This window comes from Prunus mume, linkage group LG4 (genome assembly GCF_029339155.1).
Source record: "Prunus mume cultivar Tortuosa linkage group LG4, ASM2933915v1, whole genome shotgun sequence".
Classification (NCBI taxonomy): domain Eukaryota; kingdom Viridiplantae; phylum Streptophyta; class Magnoliopsida; order Rosales; family Rosaceae; genus Prunus; species Prunus mume.
The window spans coordinates 16,605,921-16,627,912 of record NC_142701.1 but is presented as its reverse complement, the minus strand read 5'-3'; the positions used below and the strand labels follow the sequence as shown (position 1 = coordinate 16,627,912).

At 39.4% G+C, this 21,992-nt stretch overlaps 5 protein-coding genes across 8 annotated transcripts; 4 read left to right on the top strand and 1 right to left on the bottom strand.

Moving 5' to 3' along the window:
• Nucleotides 1–1,748: 1,748 nt before the first annotated feature.
• Nucleotides 1,749–3,562, bottom strand: LOC107881004 (WD repeat-containing protein LWD1). Its single transcript, XM_016793793.2, has one exon. The coding sequence runs from the start codon at nucleotides 3,274–3,276 to the stop codon at nucleotides 2,206–2,208; it is 1,071 nt and encodes a 356-aa protein (XP_016649279.1). The 5' UTR covers nucleotides 3,277–3,562; the 3' UTR covers nucleotides 1,749–2,205.
• A 244-nt stretch (nucleotides 3,563–3,806) lies between these two features.
• Nucleotides 3,807–6,462, top strand: LOC103330411 (Tetratricopeptide repeat (TPR)-like superfamily protein). 3 transcript variants are annotated; one of them, XM_008232988.3, is made up of 2 exons: nucleotides 3,807–4,188; nucleotides 4,633–6,462. In XM_008232988.3, exon 2 carries the CDS (start codon nucleotides 4,733–4,735, stop codon nucleotides 6,050–6,052), a length of 1,320 nt encoding a protein of 439 aa, XP_008231210.2. In that variant the 5' UTR covers nucleotides 3,807–4,188; nucleotides 4,633–4,732; the 3' UTR covers nucleotides 6,053–6,462. The 3 variants fall into 3 exon arrangements, with proteins under 3 accessions (XP_008231210.2, XP_008231211.2, XP_088905708.1); XM_008232989.3 differs by having other exon boundaries at nucleotides 3,839–4,188; nucleotides 4,644–6,462; XM_089049582.1 differs by having other exon boundaries at nucleotides 4,047–4,188; nucleotides 4,607–6,462.
• A 451-nt stretch (nucleotides 6,463–6,913) lies between these two features.
• ACS (acetyl-CoA synthetase) lies at nucleotides 6,914–13,541 on the top strand. The gene is made up of 18 exons (XM_016793792.2): nucleotides 6,914–7,468; nucleotides 7,595–7,738; nucleotides 7,820–7,975; nucleotides 8,183–8,305; nucleotides 8,386–8,554; nucleotides 9,005–9,087; nucleotides 9,254–9,355; nucleotides 9,431–9,519; nucleotides 9,641–9,731; nucleotides 10,461–10,574; nucleotides 11,166–11,242; nucleotides 11,325–11,403; nucleotides 11,618–11,686; nucleotides 11,798–11,973; nucleotides 12,162–12,218; nucleotides 12,451–12,541; nucleotides 12,658–12,756; nucleotides 13,133–13,541. Exons 1-18 carry the CDS (start codon nucleotides 7,010–7,012, stop codon nucleotides 13,316–13,318), a joined length of 2,364 nt encoding a protein of 787 aa, XP_016649278.1. The 5' UTR covers nucleotides 6,914–7,009; the 3' UTR covers nucleotides 13,319–13,541.
• A 2,226-nt stretch (nucleotides 13,542–15,767) lies between these two features.
• Nucleotides 15,768–16,607, top strand: LOC103330439 (uncharacterized). Its single transcript, XM_008233023.2, has one exon. The coding sequence runs from the start codon at nucleotides 15,768–15,770 to the stop codon at nucleotides 16,605–16,607; it is 840 nt and encodes a 279-aa protein (XP_008231245.2).
• A 2,589-nt stretch (nucleotides 16,608–19,196) lies between these two features.
• Nucleotides 19,197–21,788, top strand: LOC103330410 (eukaryotic peptide chain release factor subunit 1-3). Of its 2 annotated transcripts, none has more exons than XM_089050931.1 (2): nucleotides 19,197–19,397; nucleotides 20,003–21,788. In XM_089050931.1, the coding sequence occupies exon 2, from the start codon at nucleotides 20,043–20,045 to the stop codon at nucleotides 21,354–21,356; it is 1,314 nt and encodes a 437-aa protein (XP_088907057.1). In that variant the 5' UTR covers nucleotides 19,197–19,397; nucleotides 20,003–20,042; the 3' UTR covers nucleotides 21,357–21,788. The 2 variants fall into 2 exon arrangements, with proteins under 2 accessions (XP_088907057.1, XP_008231209.2); XM_008232987.3 differs by having other exon boundaries at nucleotides 19,198–19,397; nucleotides 20,033–21,788.
• Nucleotides 21,789–21,992: the final 204 nt, after the last annotated feature.

Genomic DNA, 21,992 nt, shown 5'->3' with positions numbered 1-21,992 from the left:
TTCAATACGGATTTTGCAAACTGTCAGGTCACTGAAACTGCAATAGAGGTTTGGTGGCTTCCCACCGAACAAATTCTAACTCCAAAACGAAATGAGGATCGTTCTGTGTCTAGTCTCCGAACATACATTCGTTTTTCAGTGGGTAGCTTCGAAAACATCCATTTGCTCTTCGATGGGTAGCTTTCAAACATCCATTTGTTTTTCAGTGAACACGGTTGCGACCCTATTTTACTGTGATAGTGAATGGTATCATGATGTGAATGGCCCGGCAATGGCTATGAGCACCTTATTTCACTTGAGATTAAAGTTGATCAACTAAACAGAGTGAGTAACCAAACAAATACATCTTTGTAATAGATTCTTTCTTCAATAAAGTTCAAATCTTCTTTCCCGAATTTGCCTATGTGAAATAGAGTTCAAATATTAATTATAGACCCAACCCAACCCATCAAAAGTTGTATCAACATGTTACATTACAGAATGAGACCGGTATAAAAGCATCGTAAACTTGATAATTATAATTGAACAGAACTAGTAATTGTTTCATGTATCAATGGAACTAACATCAAAAGGCATCAGCAATGAAAAAGTATTACTGTTGGAGCATTTCCAGTTTTCTAGACAGTTAACGCGTTTCTTTTTAGATCTGAAGATCCATCTAGGGAGTTTTCTTGAGATTCAAAGTGGGGTTTTTTGTATTTAACTTATGATCACAACAACATAAAAGACGAAAATCCCTAGGCATCATGCATAGATTGGATTCCATAAACAACAGAGAGCACAACACATAGTTAGAAAGTTAGAACTGGCTCGCATAACCTCATTTTAGCACATAGCTTCTGAAAGTAAGCTTTAGATACTGTTTTCTACTAACTGAAAGTGTTACTTCATTACATCTAGACTAATGTAACCTCACTCCAGCACATAGCTTCTGAAAGCACATTAGTCTAGGACCCAAAGACCTTGACCACAGGAATGTCAATCTAAATTTTTTGAGCTGCTCTTGACTAAAAAGTAAACATAAATTAAACAAGCCTCCAGCTTCTTAAGGCAAAGAAGCAGAGAACTAAACGACTCAAAGGTATTTAGTATGGTCCAGGGCAGATGCCAATTTGTTTTTCTTCTTTTCTCTTTTGAAAAGGTCCATCTTTCACAGCGATGTAGCTCAAAAGTGGGTCTACAATGAAAATTGCAGCCAACTCACAAATCAACCTTGGAAGAATTGTAGATCCTTGAATAAAAAATATATTTAATTAAACTAAGCTAAGCCTAATCCAACTCAGAAATTCAAACTACTAACCCAACCCTCATAAATTGTTGCTTTTCATTTTCACTTTGTAGATGGTCAATATGTTCTATTGAACAAAAAACATCAATATGAGATCTTGTACAGAATCATCTTCCATTTCTCAATTACTTAATCTTCGATTCGGTATATAGGAGGGTAGGAATGCAATTTTACACTACAACGTGAAAAATTGAAGCCGTCCTTCCACAAAAATTAATATGCACTTGAATTGAAGAAACAAACTCACTAGCAACTTGTCATGTCATGCTTACATAACTCATTAAAACAGATTGCTTGGTCAAATCAGCTAACGTTTAAGATAAGTTGCTGCAGGAAGAATCTATTCAATATAAAGTTTTCTACCAATATATATTCTTAGTCTGAATTACCCCAGGCGAGCAATCTCTTCTTTCTCACATGAAAAAGGCAAGGCAAAAGAGAAACAAAAGCATAGCCAAAATGGGGGAAATGACAGTATTTTTTAATAAATATTGAGCAATCTAGATGACAGACGGAAGAAGCTAGAATTCAATAAATTTAATTAGCAGGATTCTAAGACTACCATCAACCAGGATGCATATTCGTTAGAAATTTAGAAGGCAAAGAGCATGAAATGCAATAGTTAATACTAGCAGCATATATGGCTTCAACTTCAGCTAATGTGACATCAATCATCATCAATAAAGTAAGGAGCAAGGGCAAAACAAGGCAAGGCAGTAGTATCTCAATTATGACTGGGAACTGGGAACTGGGAACTGGGAACTAGGAAGGAAGGAGGACTACTGACTGACGGATGAGACAGAAGAGCTGCTGAGCTGAGCAATGATATTGGATTCATGGCGAACTGGACTCTGGAGCAGTTAGTGAAGTGAATGCCTGCCTGCCTGGTCAGTGGTCATATGTTACAGCTCATATATTCATACTCTGAGTATCTGAAGCTTGGTGGAGAAGGCAATTGCAACCCAATCGGGCTGGGAAGAGGACCACTGCAGCTGCTCGATTTCGGCCCCGGCCGTATAGGCCAGAATGGGATCCAGGCCACCCTCCACCGGCTGGCCCATGGAGGAGAGGTCCCAGATGAGAGCCTGGGAGTCATCTCCGGCAGTGCAGATGTGGCAAGAGCTGTGAGGGGCCCAGGCAATGGCGTTGACGCTGGCCTGGTGCCTCTGCAACTCGACGACTGGGAGGGTCGGGAAGCGGATGTCCAGGACGACCACCTTGGCGCTGTCCATGATGATGGTGGCCATGTACCTGGGGTCTTGTTTGTTCCATCCCAGCCGGACCAGGGGGGTGTCGGGCTCCGAACTCTCGTAGATGATGGTCGAGTGCTCCTTGTCGCGCAGGTCGAACACTCTCACGGAGCCGTCTGCCGAGACGGAGGCGAAGACACCAACGCCGCCCCAGGCGATGTCGTAGACCTCCTTGTCGTGGGCGATGAGCTGGGTGTCCACCGCCTCGCGTTCTATGTCCCAGATAGTGCAGGTAGTGTCGATAGAGGAGGTGCCGATACGCTTGGGCTCCGCCTCGTTCCAGTCGAAGGAGGTGAGGGGCCCACAGAACTCGGAGCTCTTGTTGCCGTTGAGGAGGGACTTGAGCTCCACTGACGAGGAGGAGGAGGAATCAGACTCCTCGTCCTCCCCGGAGATGCGCCACACGCGGAGGAAATCGCTCGAGGTGGCCAACAGGTCTGGCTTCTGGCACTCCTTGTCCGGGATGAAGATGGTCTTGGTCGGCGGGTACGGGTGCTCGAACGACAGGTTGGGGTCCGACCGGATCTCCCCGTTTGAGTCGTCCAGCTGCACGATCTCCACTTGGTTCGGATACTGCTCCCGGAGGCTTGCGATGGCCAGCCGGTACTTCTTGTCCCGACGGACGCTCCAGTTCATGGCGTAGATGTGCCATGGCGCCTCATACGTGTAGATCTCCGATCGTTTCTGCTGCTCATCTGACCCGTCCTGATTCGGATCGCTACTCCTACTGGCCCCCATCTCTCTCTCTCTCCAATAATAATATTTTCCGATTTATTATTTATCACCAACCCTGCCCTGCCCCGCCCCCAAACAACTGCAAACCTGAAGCCTAACCGAACCCCTCCTCCTGCAGATAGTATTATTTATCTTGGACTTCCAGAACCAGAAAGAAGAAAAATTAACCTTGGAATTTTAATTCAGTAGAGGAAGAACCTATCTGATTTTGCCCTGAGACTGAGAGCCGTCGCGAATTTTTCCCTTCACCTTCTTCATCTTATCCCTCAATATTTTTCAGACTATAAATTTTACTTTTAAAAAATAAAAAATAAAAAATAAAAAATAAAAACCAATAAAGTTATGTGCCGTTTCTTAATTCTTATCGTTTCAATTTCTGTCGTTACATTTTCAACGACGTATTGTTTTCTCCCTTCCCTTTGAACGGCATCTCATGCTATGTCGTTACTTATATAATTTCGTCGGATGGGTCACGGGTTAAGTGATACGGGTCATGATACCGCTATCTAGCTAGCTAGAGAACGCTACTAGTTGACTTGAGAGAGAGAGAGGCCCTAGAATTATCAGGCGTTTTAAATAAACGCCTAAAGGAGACCTTGCTGCTGAATCCAATACCGGCCGGAGAAAGAGGAGGACGGGTTTCACTTTCTAAGGGTTAAGGGGAAGGGGCAAATAGAAAAAGAGAGGGTGATGGTGTTTATGGGCCATGCAGATTCAGTAAAAAAAAAGAAAAGACATCTTGGCTGATGATGAATTATGATATAAGGCTACGCAATTGCAATCTGCAGTATGTAAAGTAAATAGAGCGGAAGACGAAAGTTGAAGCCGAGTATTACTTTGACTGAGCTCTATCCTCCTCTTCCCAAGTTCCCAGTCTGGAATTGATTTTGCTATTAGGCAATAGAGGAAGGAGAGGTAACATTCTGTCCTTTATTCTTGTTTTTCTTTTTAGGTTTACATTTTATAAAGGCCAACGTTCACCGAAAATTCATATTCATTTTAGATTTCAGAAAACGACGTGGGAGGAATGAGTAAGATTTGATTAGTATAGTTATTAGTATGCTATGCATCATTAACCCCAAACAAAATCCCACCTCTGAGTTTGGGATATGGGATATGGGAGGGGATTCACCCTACCTCTGTGATTTGTACAACAGATCCCACCTTACTTCTCCCAATCAAATTGTCAAGAATTAGTTGCATTGATATATTATGGAGCCTAGGATCTTAAGCTCAAAGGGAACCATATTGTATCTATAATTTGCTTGAGTCTTTTCAAGCCAAGTGTTGTTTCTCATTCATTTTCCATTCCTTCATTTGATACCTCATATAGTTCCTGCCGTTCACACTCTCACGCAGGCAATCGGCAGGTCGAACTGTTGTTAAAGGTCTAACACTCAGTGTTTGCAGAAAGACACGCTTCTGTTTGTTTGTGTACCGAAAAGAAGACAATTCTGTTATGATGGTTGCATGCCTTTCATGTACTCCCGAGGTTCTCCCCAAAAGTAACCTATTCACCAGCTCTAGGGTAACCAAATTTGGTTCTCAGGAAGCTCTCACCTTACTCCAAAATTGCGCCACTTTCAAACATCTCAAGCAAATCCATGCTAAGATTATCCGGAATGGTCTTTCTCATGATCAATTACTTATCAGGAAACTCATTCACCTTTGCTCTTCCTATGGGAAAATGGACTATGCCACTCTCATATTCCATCAAATCCAAGGACCCCTTACTTTTACTTGGAATCTAATGATCATGTCCTATACCATCAACGGCTGCTCACAAGAGGCCCTCCTTCTGTATAGCCTTATGATACGCCAAGGATTTCCACCCGATAAGTTCACCTTTCCATTTGTTATCAAAGCTTGCATTGCTTCTTCTGCATTTGAGCAAGGAAAAGTGGTTCATGGGTTATCCATAAAAAATAGTTTCTCCAGAGACATGTTTGTTCAAAATACTTTAATGGACTTCTACTTCAAGTGTGGAGAAATAGATTGTGGCTGCAGGGTGTTTGAAAAAATGCGTGTACGAAATGTAGTTTCATGGACAACCATGATTTCGGGGCTAGTTGCTTGTGGGGAATTGCATGCTGCCCGAGCGGTTTTTGAGCGAATGCCAGCTAAAAATGTTGTTTCATGGACAGCAATGATGAATGGGTATGTTAGAAATCAGCAACCTGAAGAGGCTTTTGAGCTGTTCTGGAGAATGCAGGTTGGTGGTGTTAGGCCAAACGAATTCACGCTGGTAAGCTTGCTGAAAGCTTGTACCCAATTGGGGAGCCTCAAATTGGGTAGATGGATTCACGACTTTGCTCTTAAAAATGGATTTAAACTTGATGTTTTCCTTGGGACAGCTCTTATTGATACGTATAGCAAATGTGGTAGTTTAGAGGACGCAAGGAGAGTATTTGACGAAATGCGAATCAAGAGCTTGGCCACATGGAATGCAATGATTACAAGCTTGGGTGTACATGGGTTTGGAGAGGAAGCCCTTGCCCTTTTCGCAGAGATGGAGAAGCTGAACGTAAGGCCAGATGCAATCACTTTTGTAGGTGTTTTATCTGCTTGTTTGCATACAAATAATCTGGAGGCTGGTTGTAGGTATTTCAAATACATGAGTAAACACTATGGTATTACGCCTATTTTAGAACATTACACTTGCATGATTGAACTATATGGCCGTGCTGATATGTTAGATGAGGTACGCAAATTAGCGCAATCCATGCCTGTAAAGCAAAACAGATATAAAGCAGAGGAGTTAGATTGCTTAAGAGTCTGAGTTGGTATATGCACTTGAGAGCTTCAAGCACGATCTGGGTTGACTATCTGACTGATAAATGACTGGATTTTGATTACGTAACAATATATGTGTGCCACAGCAAGACCAAGACCAAGGACAAGGTGTTGTCTTTGAAAAAAGATATGAAACCAGACTCTCATCTCATGGTTACAGATTTGGCAAATGATAAAGCTTAAGCTTTGCGAGTGATCAGACCGAGACCAGGTGTTTGGACGGAAATGGCTTGACCTCCTTGATCTTGGAATTTTTCCTCGTTGATTTGTAGTGCTCCTTCCTTTATAAGTTTGTAGTACTAATGAAGAGAGTAATTTTCTGAACTGAAGAGACTGGTAAATGTTGAACAGAGAGTTCCATTCTTAAATCAATACAGTCAATTGAAATTTTGATTTTGTGGGGGAAGGTCCAGTTTGAATTGAGTGTTTGTTTGTAGTTGAAGTACCTTTGCCCACAGAAACAAAATTAATAGAGTCAAGAATTTAGAATTCAATTATACTAAAGGGCCTTACATCTCCAAAGGGCCCGACTCTGTTTTTTATTTTTCTTCCTCGTTCGTCATTTTTGGCGTCTTGTTGTGCCCACCCCAGGAAAAGGTTGTTCTCTGAGCATAGTTGAACAAATTGAACGATAGGCGGACACGACGAAGCTGCCAGCCAAAGCTGACCCAAATGTTTGTTTTATTATTATGATTATTTTATTTTTAGGTTAATGTTGTTTAATTATCATGAGATGAGAGAGAAGATTTTGGAAAAATGGAATGGCTAAAAAGAAGAAAAGCATCCACCGTCCGTTATGCTGACTGACCTGATCGATGATCACATCTCACGCTCACGGGGTGGAAAACAAAAAAAAGATAAAGGTGGCGAAAAGTCATAATTCGTAACTCATTATAATATTCGAGCAAGCAAGAGGGAGGGTAGGCAGAAAGACAGAGGGAGAATGGTCGCTCAATATTACAATACGAATTATTATAATATAATTGTTGCTGAACCTCCTCCGGTAGCCATACTAACGTCGTATTCCGAGCTCAAGAGAAGAAAGTCAATTCCAAATTCGGTTCCTCCTACTCCTCCTCCTCTGAGTCTTACTTCTTCTTCTTCTTTGTGGGGAAGATCCAGATTTAAATCCTGGGGTTGGGGCACCAGTAGCGGCAGCAACATTATGAGCACTAGTAATAATAAGGTGAATTGGGGCATGGAATCATCATCTGCCAACAACATTACCACAACCAATCATCTGCGGCATGTGGAGTCCATGGCCACAATGCCTTCTGGCGCTGGAAACATTCCCCACCTCAACGCCATCGTTTTGGGAGAAGCACTCGCTTGTGAAGAGAACGATCTCATCTTCCCCAGCGACGACTTCTCCCGCCAGGCTCATGTTCCCTCTCCCCTCAAGGTAACTACTGCAACGCTCTCTCTTTTCATTTTTCTCTGTTTGTTTGTTCGTTTTCTGTACATACAACATCTAATCTTATTGATTTAACCAATACCATTATCAATTTATCATCATCGTCCTCGTCAGTATCTGGAGATGTATAAGAGGTCCATCGAGGACCCCGCGGGGTTTTGGTCGGATATTGCTTCCAGCTTCTATTGGAAACAGAAATGGGACCAACAAGTCTACTTGGAGAATCTCGATGTCAGGAAAGGCGATATCAGAATTGAGGTGATCTGCGTGGTGGATTTCGTTTTCCCCCTTTGATTTCGTTTTCCTCTTCCTTTTGACCACCATCTGTGTTTTGAGCAGTGGTTCAAGGGCGGTATCACCAACATCTGCTACAATTGCCTTGACTCAAATGTTGAAGCTGGACTTGGTGACAAAATTGCCTTTTACTGGGAAGGTAATGAGCCTGGTGTTGATGCCACTTTAACGTACATCCAGCTTCTCCACAACGTTTGCCAGGTCTATCATTATTCCTTACATTACATTTACATTTACATTTACATTATCACTCTCTTTCTCTCTCTCGCACACACTCCCACGCATGCATAAAACCCAATACAAAATTTAATCATTAAAAACAACAAGAATAGAAAACAAGAGATTGGGTCTTCATTCTGTCAGTTGCTAATCAATTATCTCACCTTCTCTTACCTCTACTGCTCCCAGCTTGCAAACTATTTGAAAGATATTGGAGTTAAAAAGGGTGATGCTGTTGTGGTTTACTTACCAATGTTAATGGAACTTCCAATCACAATGCTTGCTTGTGCTCGCATTGGTGCAGTTCACTCGGTATTGCACCATGTTACTCTTTGCTTTCCAACATCCACAACTCTTTCTTTTTTCTAATTTTGCCTTTTCCATTCTTTCAGGTTGTCTTTGCTGGATTTTCCGCAGAATCTCTTGCTCAAAGAATTGTGGATTGCAAACCGAAAGTTGTAATCACTTGCAATGCTGTTAAAAGGGGTTCTAAGGTCATCCACCTCAAAGATATAGTTGATGCTGCCCTTATTGAATCATCCCAAAGTGGGGTTTCTATAGGTATGGAAATTTGCTAATTGCTATGTGATTTATGCACACATCTATCTAATTACTTCTGTCTCAGGATAGGATAAATTTAATTTTACAGTTTCCTCATTATATTATTTATTGTCTCCCTTTTGTTAGTTTTTCATTTTTTCTAAAAAAATGTATTTGGTAGTGGTATCCTGTTTCTTTTATTAAACCTTAAATTAGTTTGAGAAAAAAAATTGAACTTACTGAAAGTTGAGAAAATTGTTAGGTTTCTATTGGGCATCCATTGAGAGGCAGGTTTGGATTTAAGATTGTCTGGATCTGATGTTATTTGCAAAAATCGTTTCCATAAGTACAGTAATCAACCATAACAGACCAATCCTCTATATAGACTATATATATTTCTTTTTCTAAGACCAAGGATTGATTTGCTTTTCTTTTTTAGTATAATGGATGTATGATTCCCTATTTGAGCAGATGTATGCTTAACTTATGAAAATCAATTGGCTATGAAGAAGGAAAGTACCAAATGGAAAGAAGAAAGAGATGTATGGTGGCAGGTTAGTAGTACTACTAGCACCTCTTTATACAGATTTCCATGAAAGAAAGAGTGATTTTATCTGTAACATGCATGCTCTGTTGTGTATTCTTCCTATATTAGTGTTTAATAGCTTGAGTGCTTGTTTTATGGACGGTTGTGACTGATGACTCATGATCATCTTCCAGGATGTCATACCTAAATATCCAACTACTTGTGCAGTGGAGTGGGTTGATGCAGAAGATCCACTTTTTCTGCTCTATACTAGTGGGAGCACTGGCAAGCCGAAGGTATATATGTTCCATACTTTAATTCATCTTTCCCTTCTTCTTTTTTGGGCTTCTTCTAATATTAGTCTCTTATAGGGAGTTGTCCACACAACTGGAGGATATATGGTGTACACTGCAACAACATTTAAATATGCATTTGATTACAAGCCATCTGACATCTACTGGTATCCTTAAAAATCCTGTGCTTATCATTAATGTTAATTTGATCTTCTCATGTTAAAGAAGCTGATTTATGCTGATTCCCCCTTTTCTTGGTCACTCAACATAGCTTTATCTCTGTTTTAGGTGTACAGCTGACTGTGGTTGGATCACTGGGCACAGCTATGTCACATATGGACCCCTGCTAAATGGAGCGTCTGCTGTCATATTTGAAGGGGTAATTGATAGACAGATTAATACACAGATTATTGTTTACATTAACGACAAAAACATAAAATAGATGTCAAAAGAAAAATATTCATCTGCATGCACATAGCCAAAATATCTACTCTGGCATTTGGAAGCCTTTGGGCAAAAATGGAAAAGAAAAACGACTATACAAGAAAGAAGCTTGAAAGCTAGGTTTGAAGGTATGTTTTTTCTTTCCCAGTGGCATTATAGCCTACTGGTACCTCTCCCCTTTAGCCAAAGGTGTTTGGTTGGACTTATAATATTGTTGGTAGTTGAACCTTAAAGGGTGGGGAGATTCTTCTAGTAAGAAGGGTAGCCCCTCTTGTATAGCCTAACTTTTGGACTCAAATTCCTGAAGAAGCAAAATATGAAACTGCAGTTGGCTAGTTGTGAATATAACATTTAATTTACCTTATGGTGAGAATCATATATCACTGTCTATGATCTTGATCTATATAAATTCTTAAATACTTGTTTACATTATACTATTGCATGAAATGAACTTTTTTAGTGTTAACTACATAATAGCATTTAGAACACCAACTAGTTGTATCTCAATATCTGGATAATGCCTGAGCATCTCATGTGTAAAAAGTGCTGCACTGTATTGGTTATGATGTAACTTTTAGTGCATACGCTTAGTATCTTTTTTGCTGAATTGGATTTCCAGTGTTGGCCTTTAATATAGTAGTTACTTTCCATGTATATATTGCAGGCTCCAAATTATCCTAATCCTGGACGCTGTTGGGATATTGTTGATAAATACCAAGTGACCATATTTTATACTGCCCCCACATTAGTGCGGTCCCTCATGCGTGATAGTGACGAGGCAAGATATTTAACCTGTCCTTACTTCCATTTATGTGGATGTGATATTTTTAATGTATTGTTATTGATCAAGACAATTTTATAAGTTTGTGATGGCTGTTCACAGCTATCTAGAGTCCGAAAAGAACACATTACTCTATTTGTTTGTTCTAGGTGATCACTTCTGAAACTTTATTTCAATCTAATGGTTTTTTCCCTTTACCTGAATCAGGCTGCAGTGAAGACTAAGAGAAATGAACATAGTTTTAATTGAAGTATAAAGCTTGTCTGCATTTTTTGGCCATAAGCTCCTCGTCATTTTCTCCCTGTTTCATTTTTATCCTTCTGTTTTGTCAAAGCCAATCCTCTATCTTACATATCTGGTTTACTTGGGTGGCCCTGCCGTTGGTGTTTCTTAATGAATTACCTATCAAGAAATTAGTCTTTCTGTATAATCTTCATTATTTACTATCTGCATTGCAAGGGTGTCCATTTTACGTAGTTGTATTCATACGTCTATGGTGGTCTTGTTGTCTAGATCAGGTTATGGTTCCACTTACATAATGTTTATTATATGTGTATATTGAATTTCTACTTCATCTTTTTCATGCAGTATGTTATGCGATACTCGCGGAAATCCTTACGGGTCCTTGGAAGTGTAGGCGAGCCTATTAATCCAAGTGCATGGAGGTTCTCATTTCTTTTGTTGTCTGATCCAAAAGCTGCATTTCGTACTCAAAAAGAATTATTAACTCAGCCCTTTTTGGCACAGATGGTTTTTCAATCTGGTTGGAGATTCAAAATGTCCTATTTCTGACACTTGGTGGCAAACTGAAACTGGTGGCTTTATGGTATTCTAGTACTGTTCTTAAATAGTTTTTATCTCTTGTGCCATTAACTGGTGTTCAAGCAGAATGTAATTGTTGGCATCAGAATATTTCTCGAGATTTTACTTGTTAAACACTTCCCCAGCCCCACATATGTCCCAATATATACCTGCATTCACCTGGACTTCCATCGGTCCGACGTTTTAACTTGAAATGATTTACCTTCTTTACCTGGCAGATAACTCCATTACCGGGTGCCTGGCCACAGAAGCCTGGTTCTGCTACTTTCCCTTTCTTTGGAGTTCAGGTCTTTTATTCTCTTTATGGATACTTATCATCATCTTCATACTGTTCTCTTTTTACACTTTTGAATCTGTAAGATCTACTTCATATTAACTTTTTTTCCTTGTAACTGCAGGCTGTCATAGTGGATGAGAAGGGTGTTGAGATTGAAGGGGAGTGCAGTGGTTATCTGTGTATAAAAAGCTCATGGCCTGGAGCATTCCGAACTCTTTACGGTGATCATGAAAGATACGAAACTACTTACTTTAAACCTTTCCCTGGGTATTATTTTAGTGGTGATGGATGCAGCAGGTAAGTAATAACGTCAATCTTCAATTTCGTCAGCATGACTGCTAATATGAGTTATGTATGAAGTTTTTTTGTTTCCAAAACAAGATTTGAATTTTTTTTTTGGGTTTATAGTTTAGGATTTATTAGGAGTGTTTTATATATTATATGGGGGTGCAAGACATGCTAAGTTGTACACATCGATGCCTCAGGGACAAAGATGGATATCACTGGCTTACAGGACGGGTTGATGATGTTATCAATGTCAGGTATTTTTTGGATTCCATAAGCTTTGCCCATATAATTTTTTATGTTTTATGTGTATGAGTGAGCTAAATGTAGTAATAGGATTGTTAATGTGTATATTTCTAAGGATTTTAAATTATGATATTCCCCTCCTTAACTTCCTCTACACAAGTATCTTTGCATCTTGTTGTAATTTCAAAGACTGCAATTGATGTTTATTGCCTATGCTCAATAATAATACCATAATGCGTGCAGTGGACATCGTATTGGTACAGCAGAAGTGGAATCTGCTCTGGTATCACATCCCCAGTGTGCTGAAGCTGCTGTGGTTGGCGTTGAGCATGAGGTATGTGATGCAGAACCCAGGAAGAGAAAAGGGAAAATACTGAAGTGAACAGACTAAAAACAGCAGATGCTTGTGGCTAGTATGTATGTCTGAACAAAATTGCTTTCTTGCTGTAGGTTAAAGGACAAGGTATATATGCTTTTGTTACTCTTGTGGAGGGTGTACCTTACAGCGAAGAACTCCGGAAAGGCCTTATACTGAATGTCAGAAAGCAGGTATATATCTAGTTCTGCATTTAAGTTTACTGCATCTTGTTACTTGTGATGCTATGGCACTCCAGCTGGTATTAGGGCTACTTTGTACACTTGCATAGAATTCTTGAAGACTTATTCTTACCCCATAATGCCATGCCATCATACCCCTGGATGGTGTCAGGATTATGCAGATAAAAATAAATTTATTTTTAAAAAGGTGGTATTTTTCACATAAGATAATGATATCTTCTGAAACTATATTTGAATTGGCTGACATGTCGTTCAGCCTGGAAACTTTGTAATGAATCGCACTTTCAGTCTTCTTGTTTGGATGTATCTTCCATATGCTATTGATAAGTAGCCACAAGTATGTAAAATTCTTATCAACATTTTTCAGATCGGAGCATTTGCAGCACCGGACAAAGTCCACTGGGCCCCTGGCCTTCCAAAAACAAGGAGTGGGAAGATAATGAGGAGGATTCTGAGGAAAATTGCTTCTAGACAGTTAGATGAGCTTGGTGACACCAGCACTCTTGCAGATCCAAGTGTGGTCGATCAACTTATTGCTCTCGCAGATGTGTAGACTCTGGTTTGGACACGTACTCACCAAAAATGATCAATTGCATAGATTAGGCAGTAGAAAAAAGTGATGCACGAAGGTTCTGTTTCCCATAACTTCTTACAGCGTACTCAGCACATTATATGAATGTCCTCCCTTAACTAATGTTTCGATAAACGACGGATTATGGACAGGCGTTTACTGTTTCTAGCAATGTATTTCTGCTTATAAGCGCCTTTGCTAGAAACGTTTTTAATAGAAGCACATCAAGTGCTGTAGTATAGCTATGTTGTACACTGCTGCACCTCGATGCCTGCGCAACCTGAAGCACGATTGGGTTTTAATATAAACGGGGTCCGTGGACATGGTATGGCTCCGCACCAAGATGGCATGGGTAGTTGGTCTATGTCGGCTAGCTGCTCTTCTTCTATAAAACCCAACACAAATTCTTTATAGAATTGGGATTTCGAGAAGTGAAACTTATTACGAAATAAGGATGAGCTATTGTAGAACAGTGAAAGTTAATGAAGTTGAGATTTGAGAGGAATAAATTTGGTCAGAGATGGGTGAAAATGAAAATACGACATGAGGTTTGCCTTCATCAGGGAAAGGGCCTGGACCTTCGATAAAGGCTAGCCTGCAGAAGACAAAATAGGAGAAGCGATCGTTAAGCTTCGGACACCAGTGTGGTGCCGGCCGAAGGTTCTCCAATACTTAAGTCAGCTAAGAGGGGTAATTTTAGCAGAGTAATAGTAAAAGGTAAGAATGTAGTTACCTTTTTTACTAGGGTATTGTGCCCTTTTTATAGGGAAGTGAAAGTGGGAGGTTGGTGTAGATTTCCGATGTGGGATTTTGTGTAAGTCTCTGCGGTGGTGACACGTGTCATGGAAATTAGGTTTAGCAGTTTGTGAGCTTTGGTAGTCGGGAGTTTCGGCAGGTGCTTGGCACCTCAGAAGAGTGTTTTCCTTCGGTAGGGTAGAAGACGTGTCTGCCTTGGTGCTAGTTGTTTTGAGGCTGAATATGCTCTGTTGATTATGGTATAAACAAGTTGGATTTCTTGTCTGCAAAACTCTCCTCCATGTCCATTTTTTTTGACACATGCCCTTCTTCTTTTTCTCTATATATTTTTTATAATTTTGTATACAAGTGATGTTGGATGTGGGAATTCGAACACACATGGAAGAATCTAGAATTTGAAAATAGGGTGGGATAAATTTACCTTACATAGAAACCTATTGAAAGAAAGAAAACTTGACCGTACAAGTGAATTTCATTGATAACAAGAAGTTCCAAATTTCTAATAAAATAAAATAAAATATACCTATGTAAATCTAACAACATAAAAACAGGGGTATGTGTCACGTGTGAGATTAGTTTATGTTTTTCTTTCTATTTGACATGTGGGGTTAGTTAACTAAAGAGGAAAAAAAAAAGAGATTTTCTGTGGGTGGGATGGGGGTGTGTGCCCGTGTGGGTGTAAAAAATCAAGTCACCCAAGTTAATTTATGAAATTAATTAAAAAAAACTTAAATGCTAATTATTCGTTAAATAAAGAACAATTAAAACATAAATAATAATTAATATAATTAAATAAGACTAAGATATTACTTAATTGTAAATAGTAAACTAAACAAACTAATTTTATATTAAAAAAATAAAAAAAAGTCCACAAAATAATAATAATTAATTCAGTAATTTATGAAATTAGTAAAATATTTAAACACTAATTATTCACTAAAAAATAATAATTAAAACATAATTACTAATTAAATAATCTAAAATGGCGACCATGTATTGCAATATAGCCGCCTTACTATACATTTAAAATATGAGGTTGGCAGAGGGTAACCTCGAGGGTAGTCGGCCGTTCAAGTATGTTGATTCTAGTTCTAGAGGTCATGATCAGGCTACTGAGGCCACCTCCTCTAAGAACAAATCTGCTGGGAAAAAGATTTCCCCAATTCGTGGTTCTTCGCCATAGGTTTTCAAAAAACCCTTCAAGGACATCACCAATTCTGATGAGACTCACGTTGGCAATAAAAAAAGGTGAAGAACGACTCTATTTTGACTAGGCCTGGGAAGAATAACACTAGGACTAAGTCTTGTTCTGCTAACTCGATAGCATCTGTGGGTTTATAGACTAAAGGTTCTGAGGTTCAAGATGATGTTCATGGAATGTTCTTTTTCAATGTGGACAACTCTGTCTTCATTGAGAATCTGGGCAAGGGTGGCCCTCTCCATGGACATGAGCCTCCTGATTTTAATCCTATGGGGCTTCCTGAAGTTGATGTTGATGGTGTGAATGTTGCCTCTGACGATATGGACCTTCAATGTGTCCCCACAGAACTTGGCGAGGCCGAGCTTGGACGGGAAGCAGATATGTCTTTTTACCATGATGTCTCTGAAGCCTTTGTGGTGGAGCAGTTGCAGACTTAGGATCCTCCCTAAAGTTCATTTCTTCCTATTCTTTTTAATGAAGATTGTTGCTTGGAATGTTAGAGGTGCTGGAAAAGAAAGTTGTGCTATGACTATCAAGGATTTAAAAAAGGCTTATGCCATAGATGTGTTCGCTATTCTTGAGCCCAGAATTAGTGTCCCTAGGGCTCTTATTATTGCCCAGAGTTTGGGTTTCTCTCATCACCACATTATTGATGCTACTGGCTTCTCTTTGTTTTTTTGGTGGGGGGGGGGAATCTGGTTGTTGTGGAATGGGAATTCTGTCTCTCTCCATGTGGTTGCCCACTCTAGCCAGTTTATCACTGCTTTAGTGACTTCGAGGAATAAAAGATGGCTTCTCACTGTGGTGTATGCAAATCCTTACCCAATGATCAGAGAAGCCCTGTGGAAGTACTTTGATGATCTTGCCCTTGTTTCTTCTTTATGGCTTGTGCTAGGGGATTTCAATGATATTGCTAGTGCTGATGAAAAATGTGGTGGCAATCTGAACCATGGTGGTAAAAGCTTTGTTGATTGGATTGATCGTAACCACCTCGTTGATTTGGGCTTTTTTGGCGCTCAATTCACTTGGTGTAATAAAAGAAATGTTGAGAGTATTATTTGGAAAAGGTTGGATAGAGGTTTATGCACTATTAATTGGCGTCTTCTATATCCCGAGGCTCATCTAATGCATTCGCCTAGAGTGAATGCTGACCATTGTCCTATTCTGGTTAGTCTTGAATCCAACCACCGTCTTGACAAAGGTAATGTCCCTTTTCGGTTTCAAGCCATGTGGATGTCGCATATTGAGTTCTCTACCTTTATTGCTGATTGTTGGAATTCTGGTACTGGGCATGCCGTCCAAAAATCTGCTTGAATTGTGCCCCCTCTTATAAATTAGAATCGTCAGGTTTTTGGGTGTAATTTCCAAAGGAAAAGAAGATTACTGGCCAGACTTGCCGGTATTCAACGAAAGCTCTGTCAAGGGCATAACTCTTATCTCAATCAGTTGGAGAGTGAGTTAACTAAAGACTACAATCTCATTCTCTGCTAGGAAGAGATGTTTTCAGAAATCTAGAAACGCTTGGCTGAAAGAAGGTGATAAGAATACCCATTTCTTTCATCTTTCTATGGTTATCCGAAGAAGGAGAAACAAATTGGAAGGGTTAAAAAATGATACAAGGGAGTGGATTACGGACAAACAAGGTATGAAACATGTTATTATCACTTATTTTCAAGGGCTGTTCTGTACCCCTAATGCTATGGGTGATTTTTCTATGTTTCCTTAATTATTCCCCAGGCTTGAGGAAACTGATCTTGCTGATTTAAGCTACCCTGTTTCTGTGGAAGAGATTAAGACTAGTGTCTTTGCCATTGGTGGCTTAAAGACCCCTGGCCCTGATGGTTTTCCTGCCATCTTCTACCAAAAGTATTGGGAGATGTGCTCAATTGATATAATTACTTTTGTTCAGGAATGTTTCAACTCTGCCACTCTCCCTGTTCATCTTAATGAGACTTTGATTGCTCTGGTGCCCAAAGTAGAGAGGCCTGCTTCCATGACCCAAATAAGGCCTATCAGTCTATGCAACACTCTTTATAAAGTGGTCTCCGAAATTCTTGTGGCTAGGCTCTGAACTTGTATGGATAAGCTTGTCAGCCCCAACCAAGTTAGCTTTGTTCCTGGGCGACAAATTATTGATAATATTATGGTTGCTCAAGAGGTGCTTCATAAGTTCAGAACCTCTAAAGGAAGGGGCTTATCGCCTGGAAAATTGATTTATCCAAAGCCTATGATCGCCTCCACTAGTCCTTTATTAGGGAAGTGCTATGGGAATGGGGAATTAGGGGAAGAACTCTTGAGTTGATTATGCAGTGTATTACTTCTATTCAGTACAAGGCTATTCTCAATGGGGAATTAACTGAGTCCTTCACTCCTCATTGTGGTATCAGGCAAGGAGACCCTCTATCTCCTTATATCAATTACACGATAAACTTTTCCTAGAAAGGAAATAAATTGAAAGCATTTATCTGTTACAAAAGAAGAAGAAAAAAATTGAACCATTTTAGTCCATCTAGTCATTCAAGCCAACTTGGAAAATAAAAATGAAAGAAGGTATTCAAGGCAAGGTAAAGGATTTTCTATGAGGGAATGAAACAAGTGTTTTCTGAAAGGGGGTATGTGTCACGTGTGAGGTTAGTTAACTAAAGAAAAAAATATGAGATTTTATGTGAGTGGGATTGAGGTGTGTGTGTCCATGTGGGGTGTAAAAATTCAAGTCACCTAGGCTGACTTTTAACTTTGGGCTATCAAAAATCAAGTCACCTAGGCTATAGTCGAGGTTAGCCTAGACATAGGATCGTTCGTGCAAACACAAGACCTTGAGTGTAAGGATAAATGCTCTTAACCACTTGAGCGATATACCCCTTGCAAAAAAGAAAAATCGGTGAGAAAACACGAAGAAGAGGGCGAAAAAATAAAAACCAAAGCTACAAGCCTCTCCTTTTTGCTCCACTCATACTATTGTATAATCTAGGGGTGGCATTTTAAACCGAAAAACCGCAAAACCAACCGAAAATTTACCTCAATGAAACCGCAATCGTGGTAAACCGAACCGCATTTGCAGTATTAAGAACTGAATCGCATTTGCGGTTGCGGTTGCATTTGATTTTCAAAACTTGCGGTTACCTCAAACCGCAAAGTATAGCCGCACGGATGATGAGGTTGAATTCTACAAGGAAATGGAACATATGACAACTTGTAAGTAATTAGTTTATTTATGCTAATGTTATTTATGCTTCTTCTTATAATAAAATGTACTAAACTATGTTGTTTTATTTGTAAATAACATTGATGCTCAAACAACACAATGAGGTTCTTCAAATCCACTCACCACCAACACTTGAGTTTGTAACATTGGTGCATTGCATTTTCCTTTTAGTTTGTAACTTTAATTAACTTTGAATTGGATTTTTCTTTTTGGTTGTAACTTTAATTCATTTTGCTTTGCATTTTCCTTTTGGTTTGTAACTTTAAAGAATTTGGAATGCTTAAGAAGTTTAACCTTAATTGGAATGTTTGGAATTGTAACTTTAATTTTCTTAGGTTGTGAATGCTTGAGAAGTTGAGAAAATTGTGAATTTATATATGTTTGAGAAATTGAGGTTGTGTATTTATTTATTTAGGTTGTGAATTTATATTTTTGTGAATGTTTGAGAACTTGCTGTTTTAAACCGCTAATTTGCGTAATCGACACATTTTGCGGTTTATCATGTAAACCGCAAAATGCGGTTGGTTTCTGATTTCAAAATCACCAAACCGCAAATAGTCGATCTGTTTGCAGTTTAAGTAAAAATTCACGGTTACTAAACCGCAACCACCCCTAGTATAATCTATACGATGTTGAGAAGTCTTGATTTCTAAAGGGTAACTGCACACGTCTTTAAGAAAACTAATAAGAAAGAAAACACGAAGAATGGACGTAGGACTGAAGAAGTTAAAAACCAAGAGGAAATACAGCCTGCCCCGGAATTATTCCACATATCATCATTGGTCAGACGAAACCGGGCTCGAAGAAGCCTCAAGCCTTTGTAATAGTCAAAGCGAGACTGAAAACTGAAAGCGAAAACCCTAGATGCCATAGAACTTTCGGTCGCAATATTTAAAAAGGTTCGTTTTTATTACCGATTATCACCATAGCTTCTTTCCCTGCTCGATTTCTCTATATTAAATGTTAGTTGATTGTGTTGAATTTGGGGAGGGTTTCTTTTTCTCATAGTTGTCTTCAACTACGATTCGATTGCAGAGAGTTTATCAGTTCATCTTCTAAAATATGATTTTTTTGGAACATCTTTTACAATGCCATTAGGTCGTAATTGAAACAAAGTTGGATATTTAGGTTGAGACGGAACTGTTGGGAGCAATATTTGGACAATGGTATTTCGTGTCCTTTGGTCCAAAACAAGACCCAATATGTTTGATTTTTAGAGGTTCTGTCCTACAATAATTTTTGTAGTTCACTCAAGTGGTAATTTCAGTTCATATTAAGAAACTTGGCTTTTTTATTTTTAATATAGGATATTTATGGAAGTTGGAGTATGGATAATTCATAATTTGAGTAAATATATATGGCTACATGAACTTAAAAAAATGCTTCTATGTCTTTTTTTGTTTACTTTTTTTAATTGATTATTAGAATTTTCTTATTTCTTATTTTATTAGAGCTCTCATTTGAACTAACTTTCAATTGGAGTGCTATTGAATGATATATGTAGGCTATATTGTTGTTTTTGTTCTGTCAACAGTAAACTCGCAATGGCAGATGCTCATGAATCAGATAAGAACATTGAGATATGGAAGATCAAGAAATTGATCAAGGCATTGGAATCTGCAAGAGGCAATGGCACCAGTATGATATCTCTTATAATGCCTCCACGTGATCAAATTTCTCGGGTCACTAAGATGTTGGGTGATGAATTTGGAACTGCTTCAAACATCAAAAGCAGGGTCAACCGTCAGTCCGTGTTGGGTGCTATTACTTCTGCTCAACAGAGGCTGAAGCTGTATAATAAGGTTCCTCCCAATGGGCTGGTTCTTTATACAGGAACAATTGTTACTGAAGATGGCAAGGAAAAGAAGGTGACAATTGACTTTGAACCGTTCAGGCCTATAAATGCCTCTCTGTATCTATGTGATAACAAGTTTCACACAGAAGCTCTAAATGAACTTTTAGAATCTGATGATAAGTTTGGTTTTATTGTCATGGATGGAAATGGTACTCTCTTTGGGACATTAACTGGAAACACACGAGAGGTGCTACACAAGTTCACTGTTGACTTACCAAAGAAGCATGGAAGAGGAGGGCAGTCAGCTTTGCGTTTTGCCCGTCTTCGGATGGAAAAGCGGCATAACTATGTGAGAAAGACTGCAGAACTTGCCACACAGTTCTTCATCAACCCTGCCACCAGTCAGCCTAATGTTTCTGGACTCATACTTGCTGGTTCAGCTGACTTCAAGACAGAGCTGAGCCAATCGGATATGTTTGATCCTCGCTTACAAGCAAAGATATTGAATGTCGTTGATGTCTCCTATGGGGGAGAAAATGGGTTCAATCAAGCTATCGAGCTGTCTGCAGAGATTCTATCTAATGTAAAGTTCATACAGGAGAAGCGCTTGATTGGCAAGTATTTTGAAGAAATCAGCCAGGATACGGGAAAGTATGTCTTTGGTGTAGATGACACATTGAAGGCTTTGGAAATGGGTGCTGTTGAAATTCTAATTGTGTGGGAAAATCTGGATATTACTAGGTATGTGCTGAAAAACATTGCAACTGGTGAGATTATCATAAAGCATTTGAACAAAGAGCAAGAAGCCAACCAGAGCAATTTTAGGGATCCAGATACCTCTGCGGAGTTGGAAGTTCAGGATAAGATGCCGTTGCTTGAGTGGTTTGCGAATGAGTACAAGCGCTTTGGTTGCACACTTGAATTTGTAACCAACAAATCCCAAGAGGGGTCCCAGTTTTGCAGAGGATTCGGTGGGATTGGAGGCATCCTTCGCTACCAGCTTGACATAAGATCATTTGATGAGCTATCTGATGATGGCGAAGTATATGAGGATTCTGATTAAAACTGTTGGTGCTGCTGAGTGGGAGGCTTTAGCAAGTATGGCGTATCTTTGTTGCTGCTGCTACTGGCGATTGAAGTTTTGATTGCTTCAAACTTTCATACTGCATCCAGGGGATAGGTTATTGTTTCCGGTAATATTTCTCTCTCACTTTCATCACCGTTCTACCTTTATCTTTTGAAGCAATTGGGTCCTGCTATGTATCGTGACTTCCTCACAGGTTTTACCATAGAAAACTGTGAGGTGGTCATGAGTTTATTCCGTGACCAGAGTGTGTCTTTAGTGGTTGCTTGAAGTTGGCTCAATCAAAATACCCGTTGGTATTGGAACTTTCTGTCAGGTGTCTTTCTTTTTAGTTTTTCCCTATCTCAGAATTATTTTGTGAAAATGAGAAATATTAGAACCGTAAAGGATTAATTTTCCCTTTTCTTTTTAGTTTTTTCCTTTTCCCTAGCAAACATTTTGTCGAGTCAATTAATCTGATGGGTTTACCTTACATCTCGATCTCGCCTAGGCTTTTGGCTCTACAAAATTGTGACGATGTAACCTCATTACACGGTTTAAACTTTGTGTTTGTGGCACTGGCACAACCTTTTTAACATGAGAATTGGGAAGGATTACGAAATTCAGTAGGTCGAA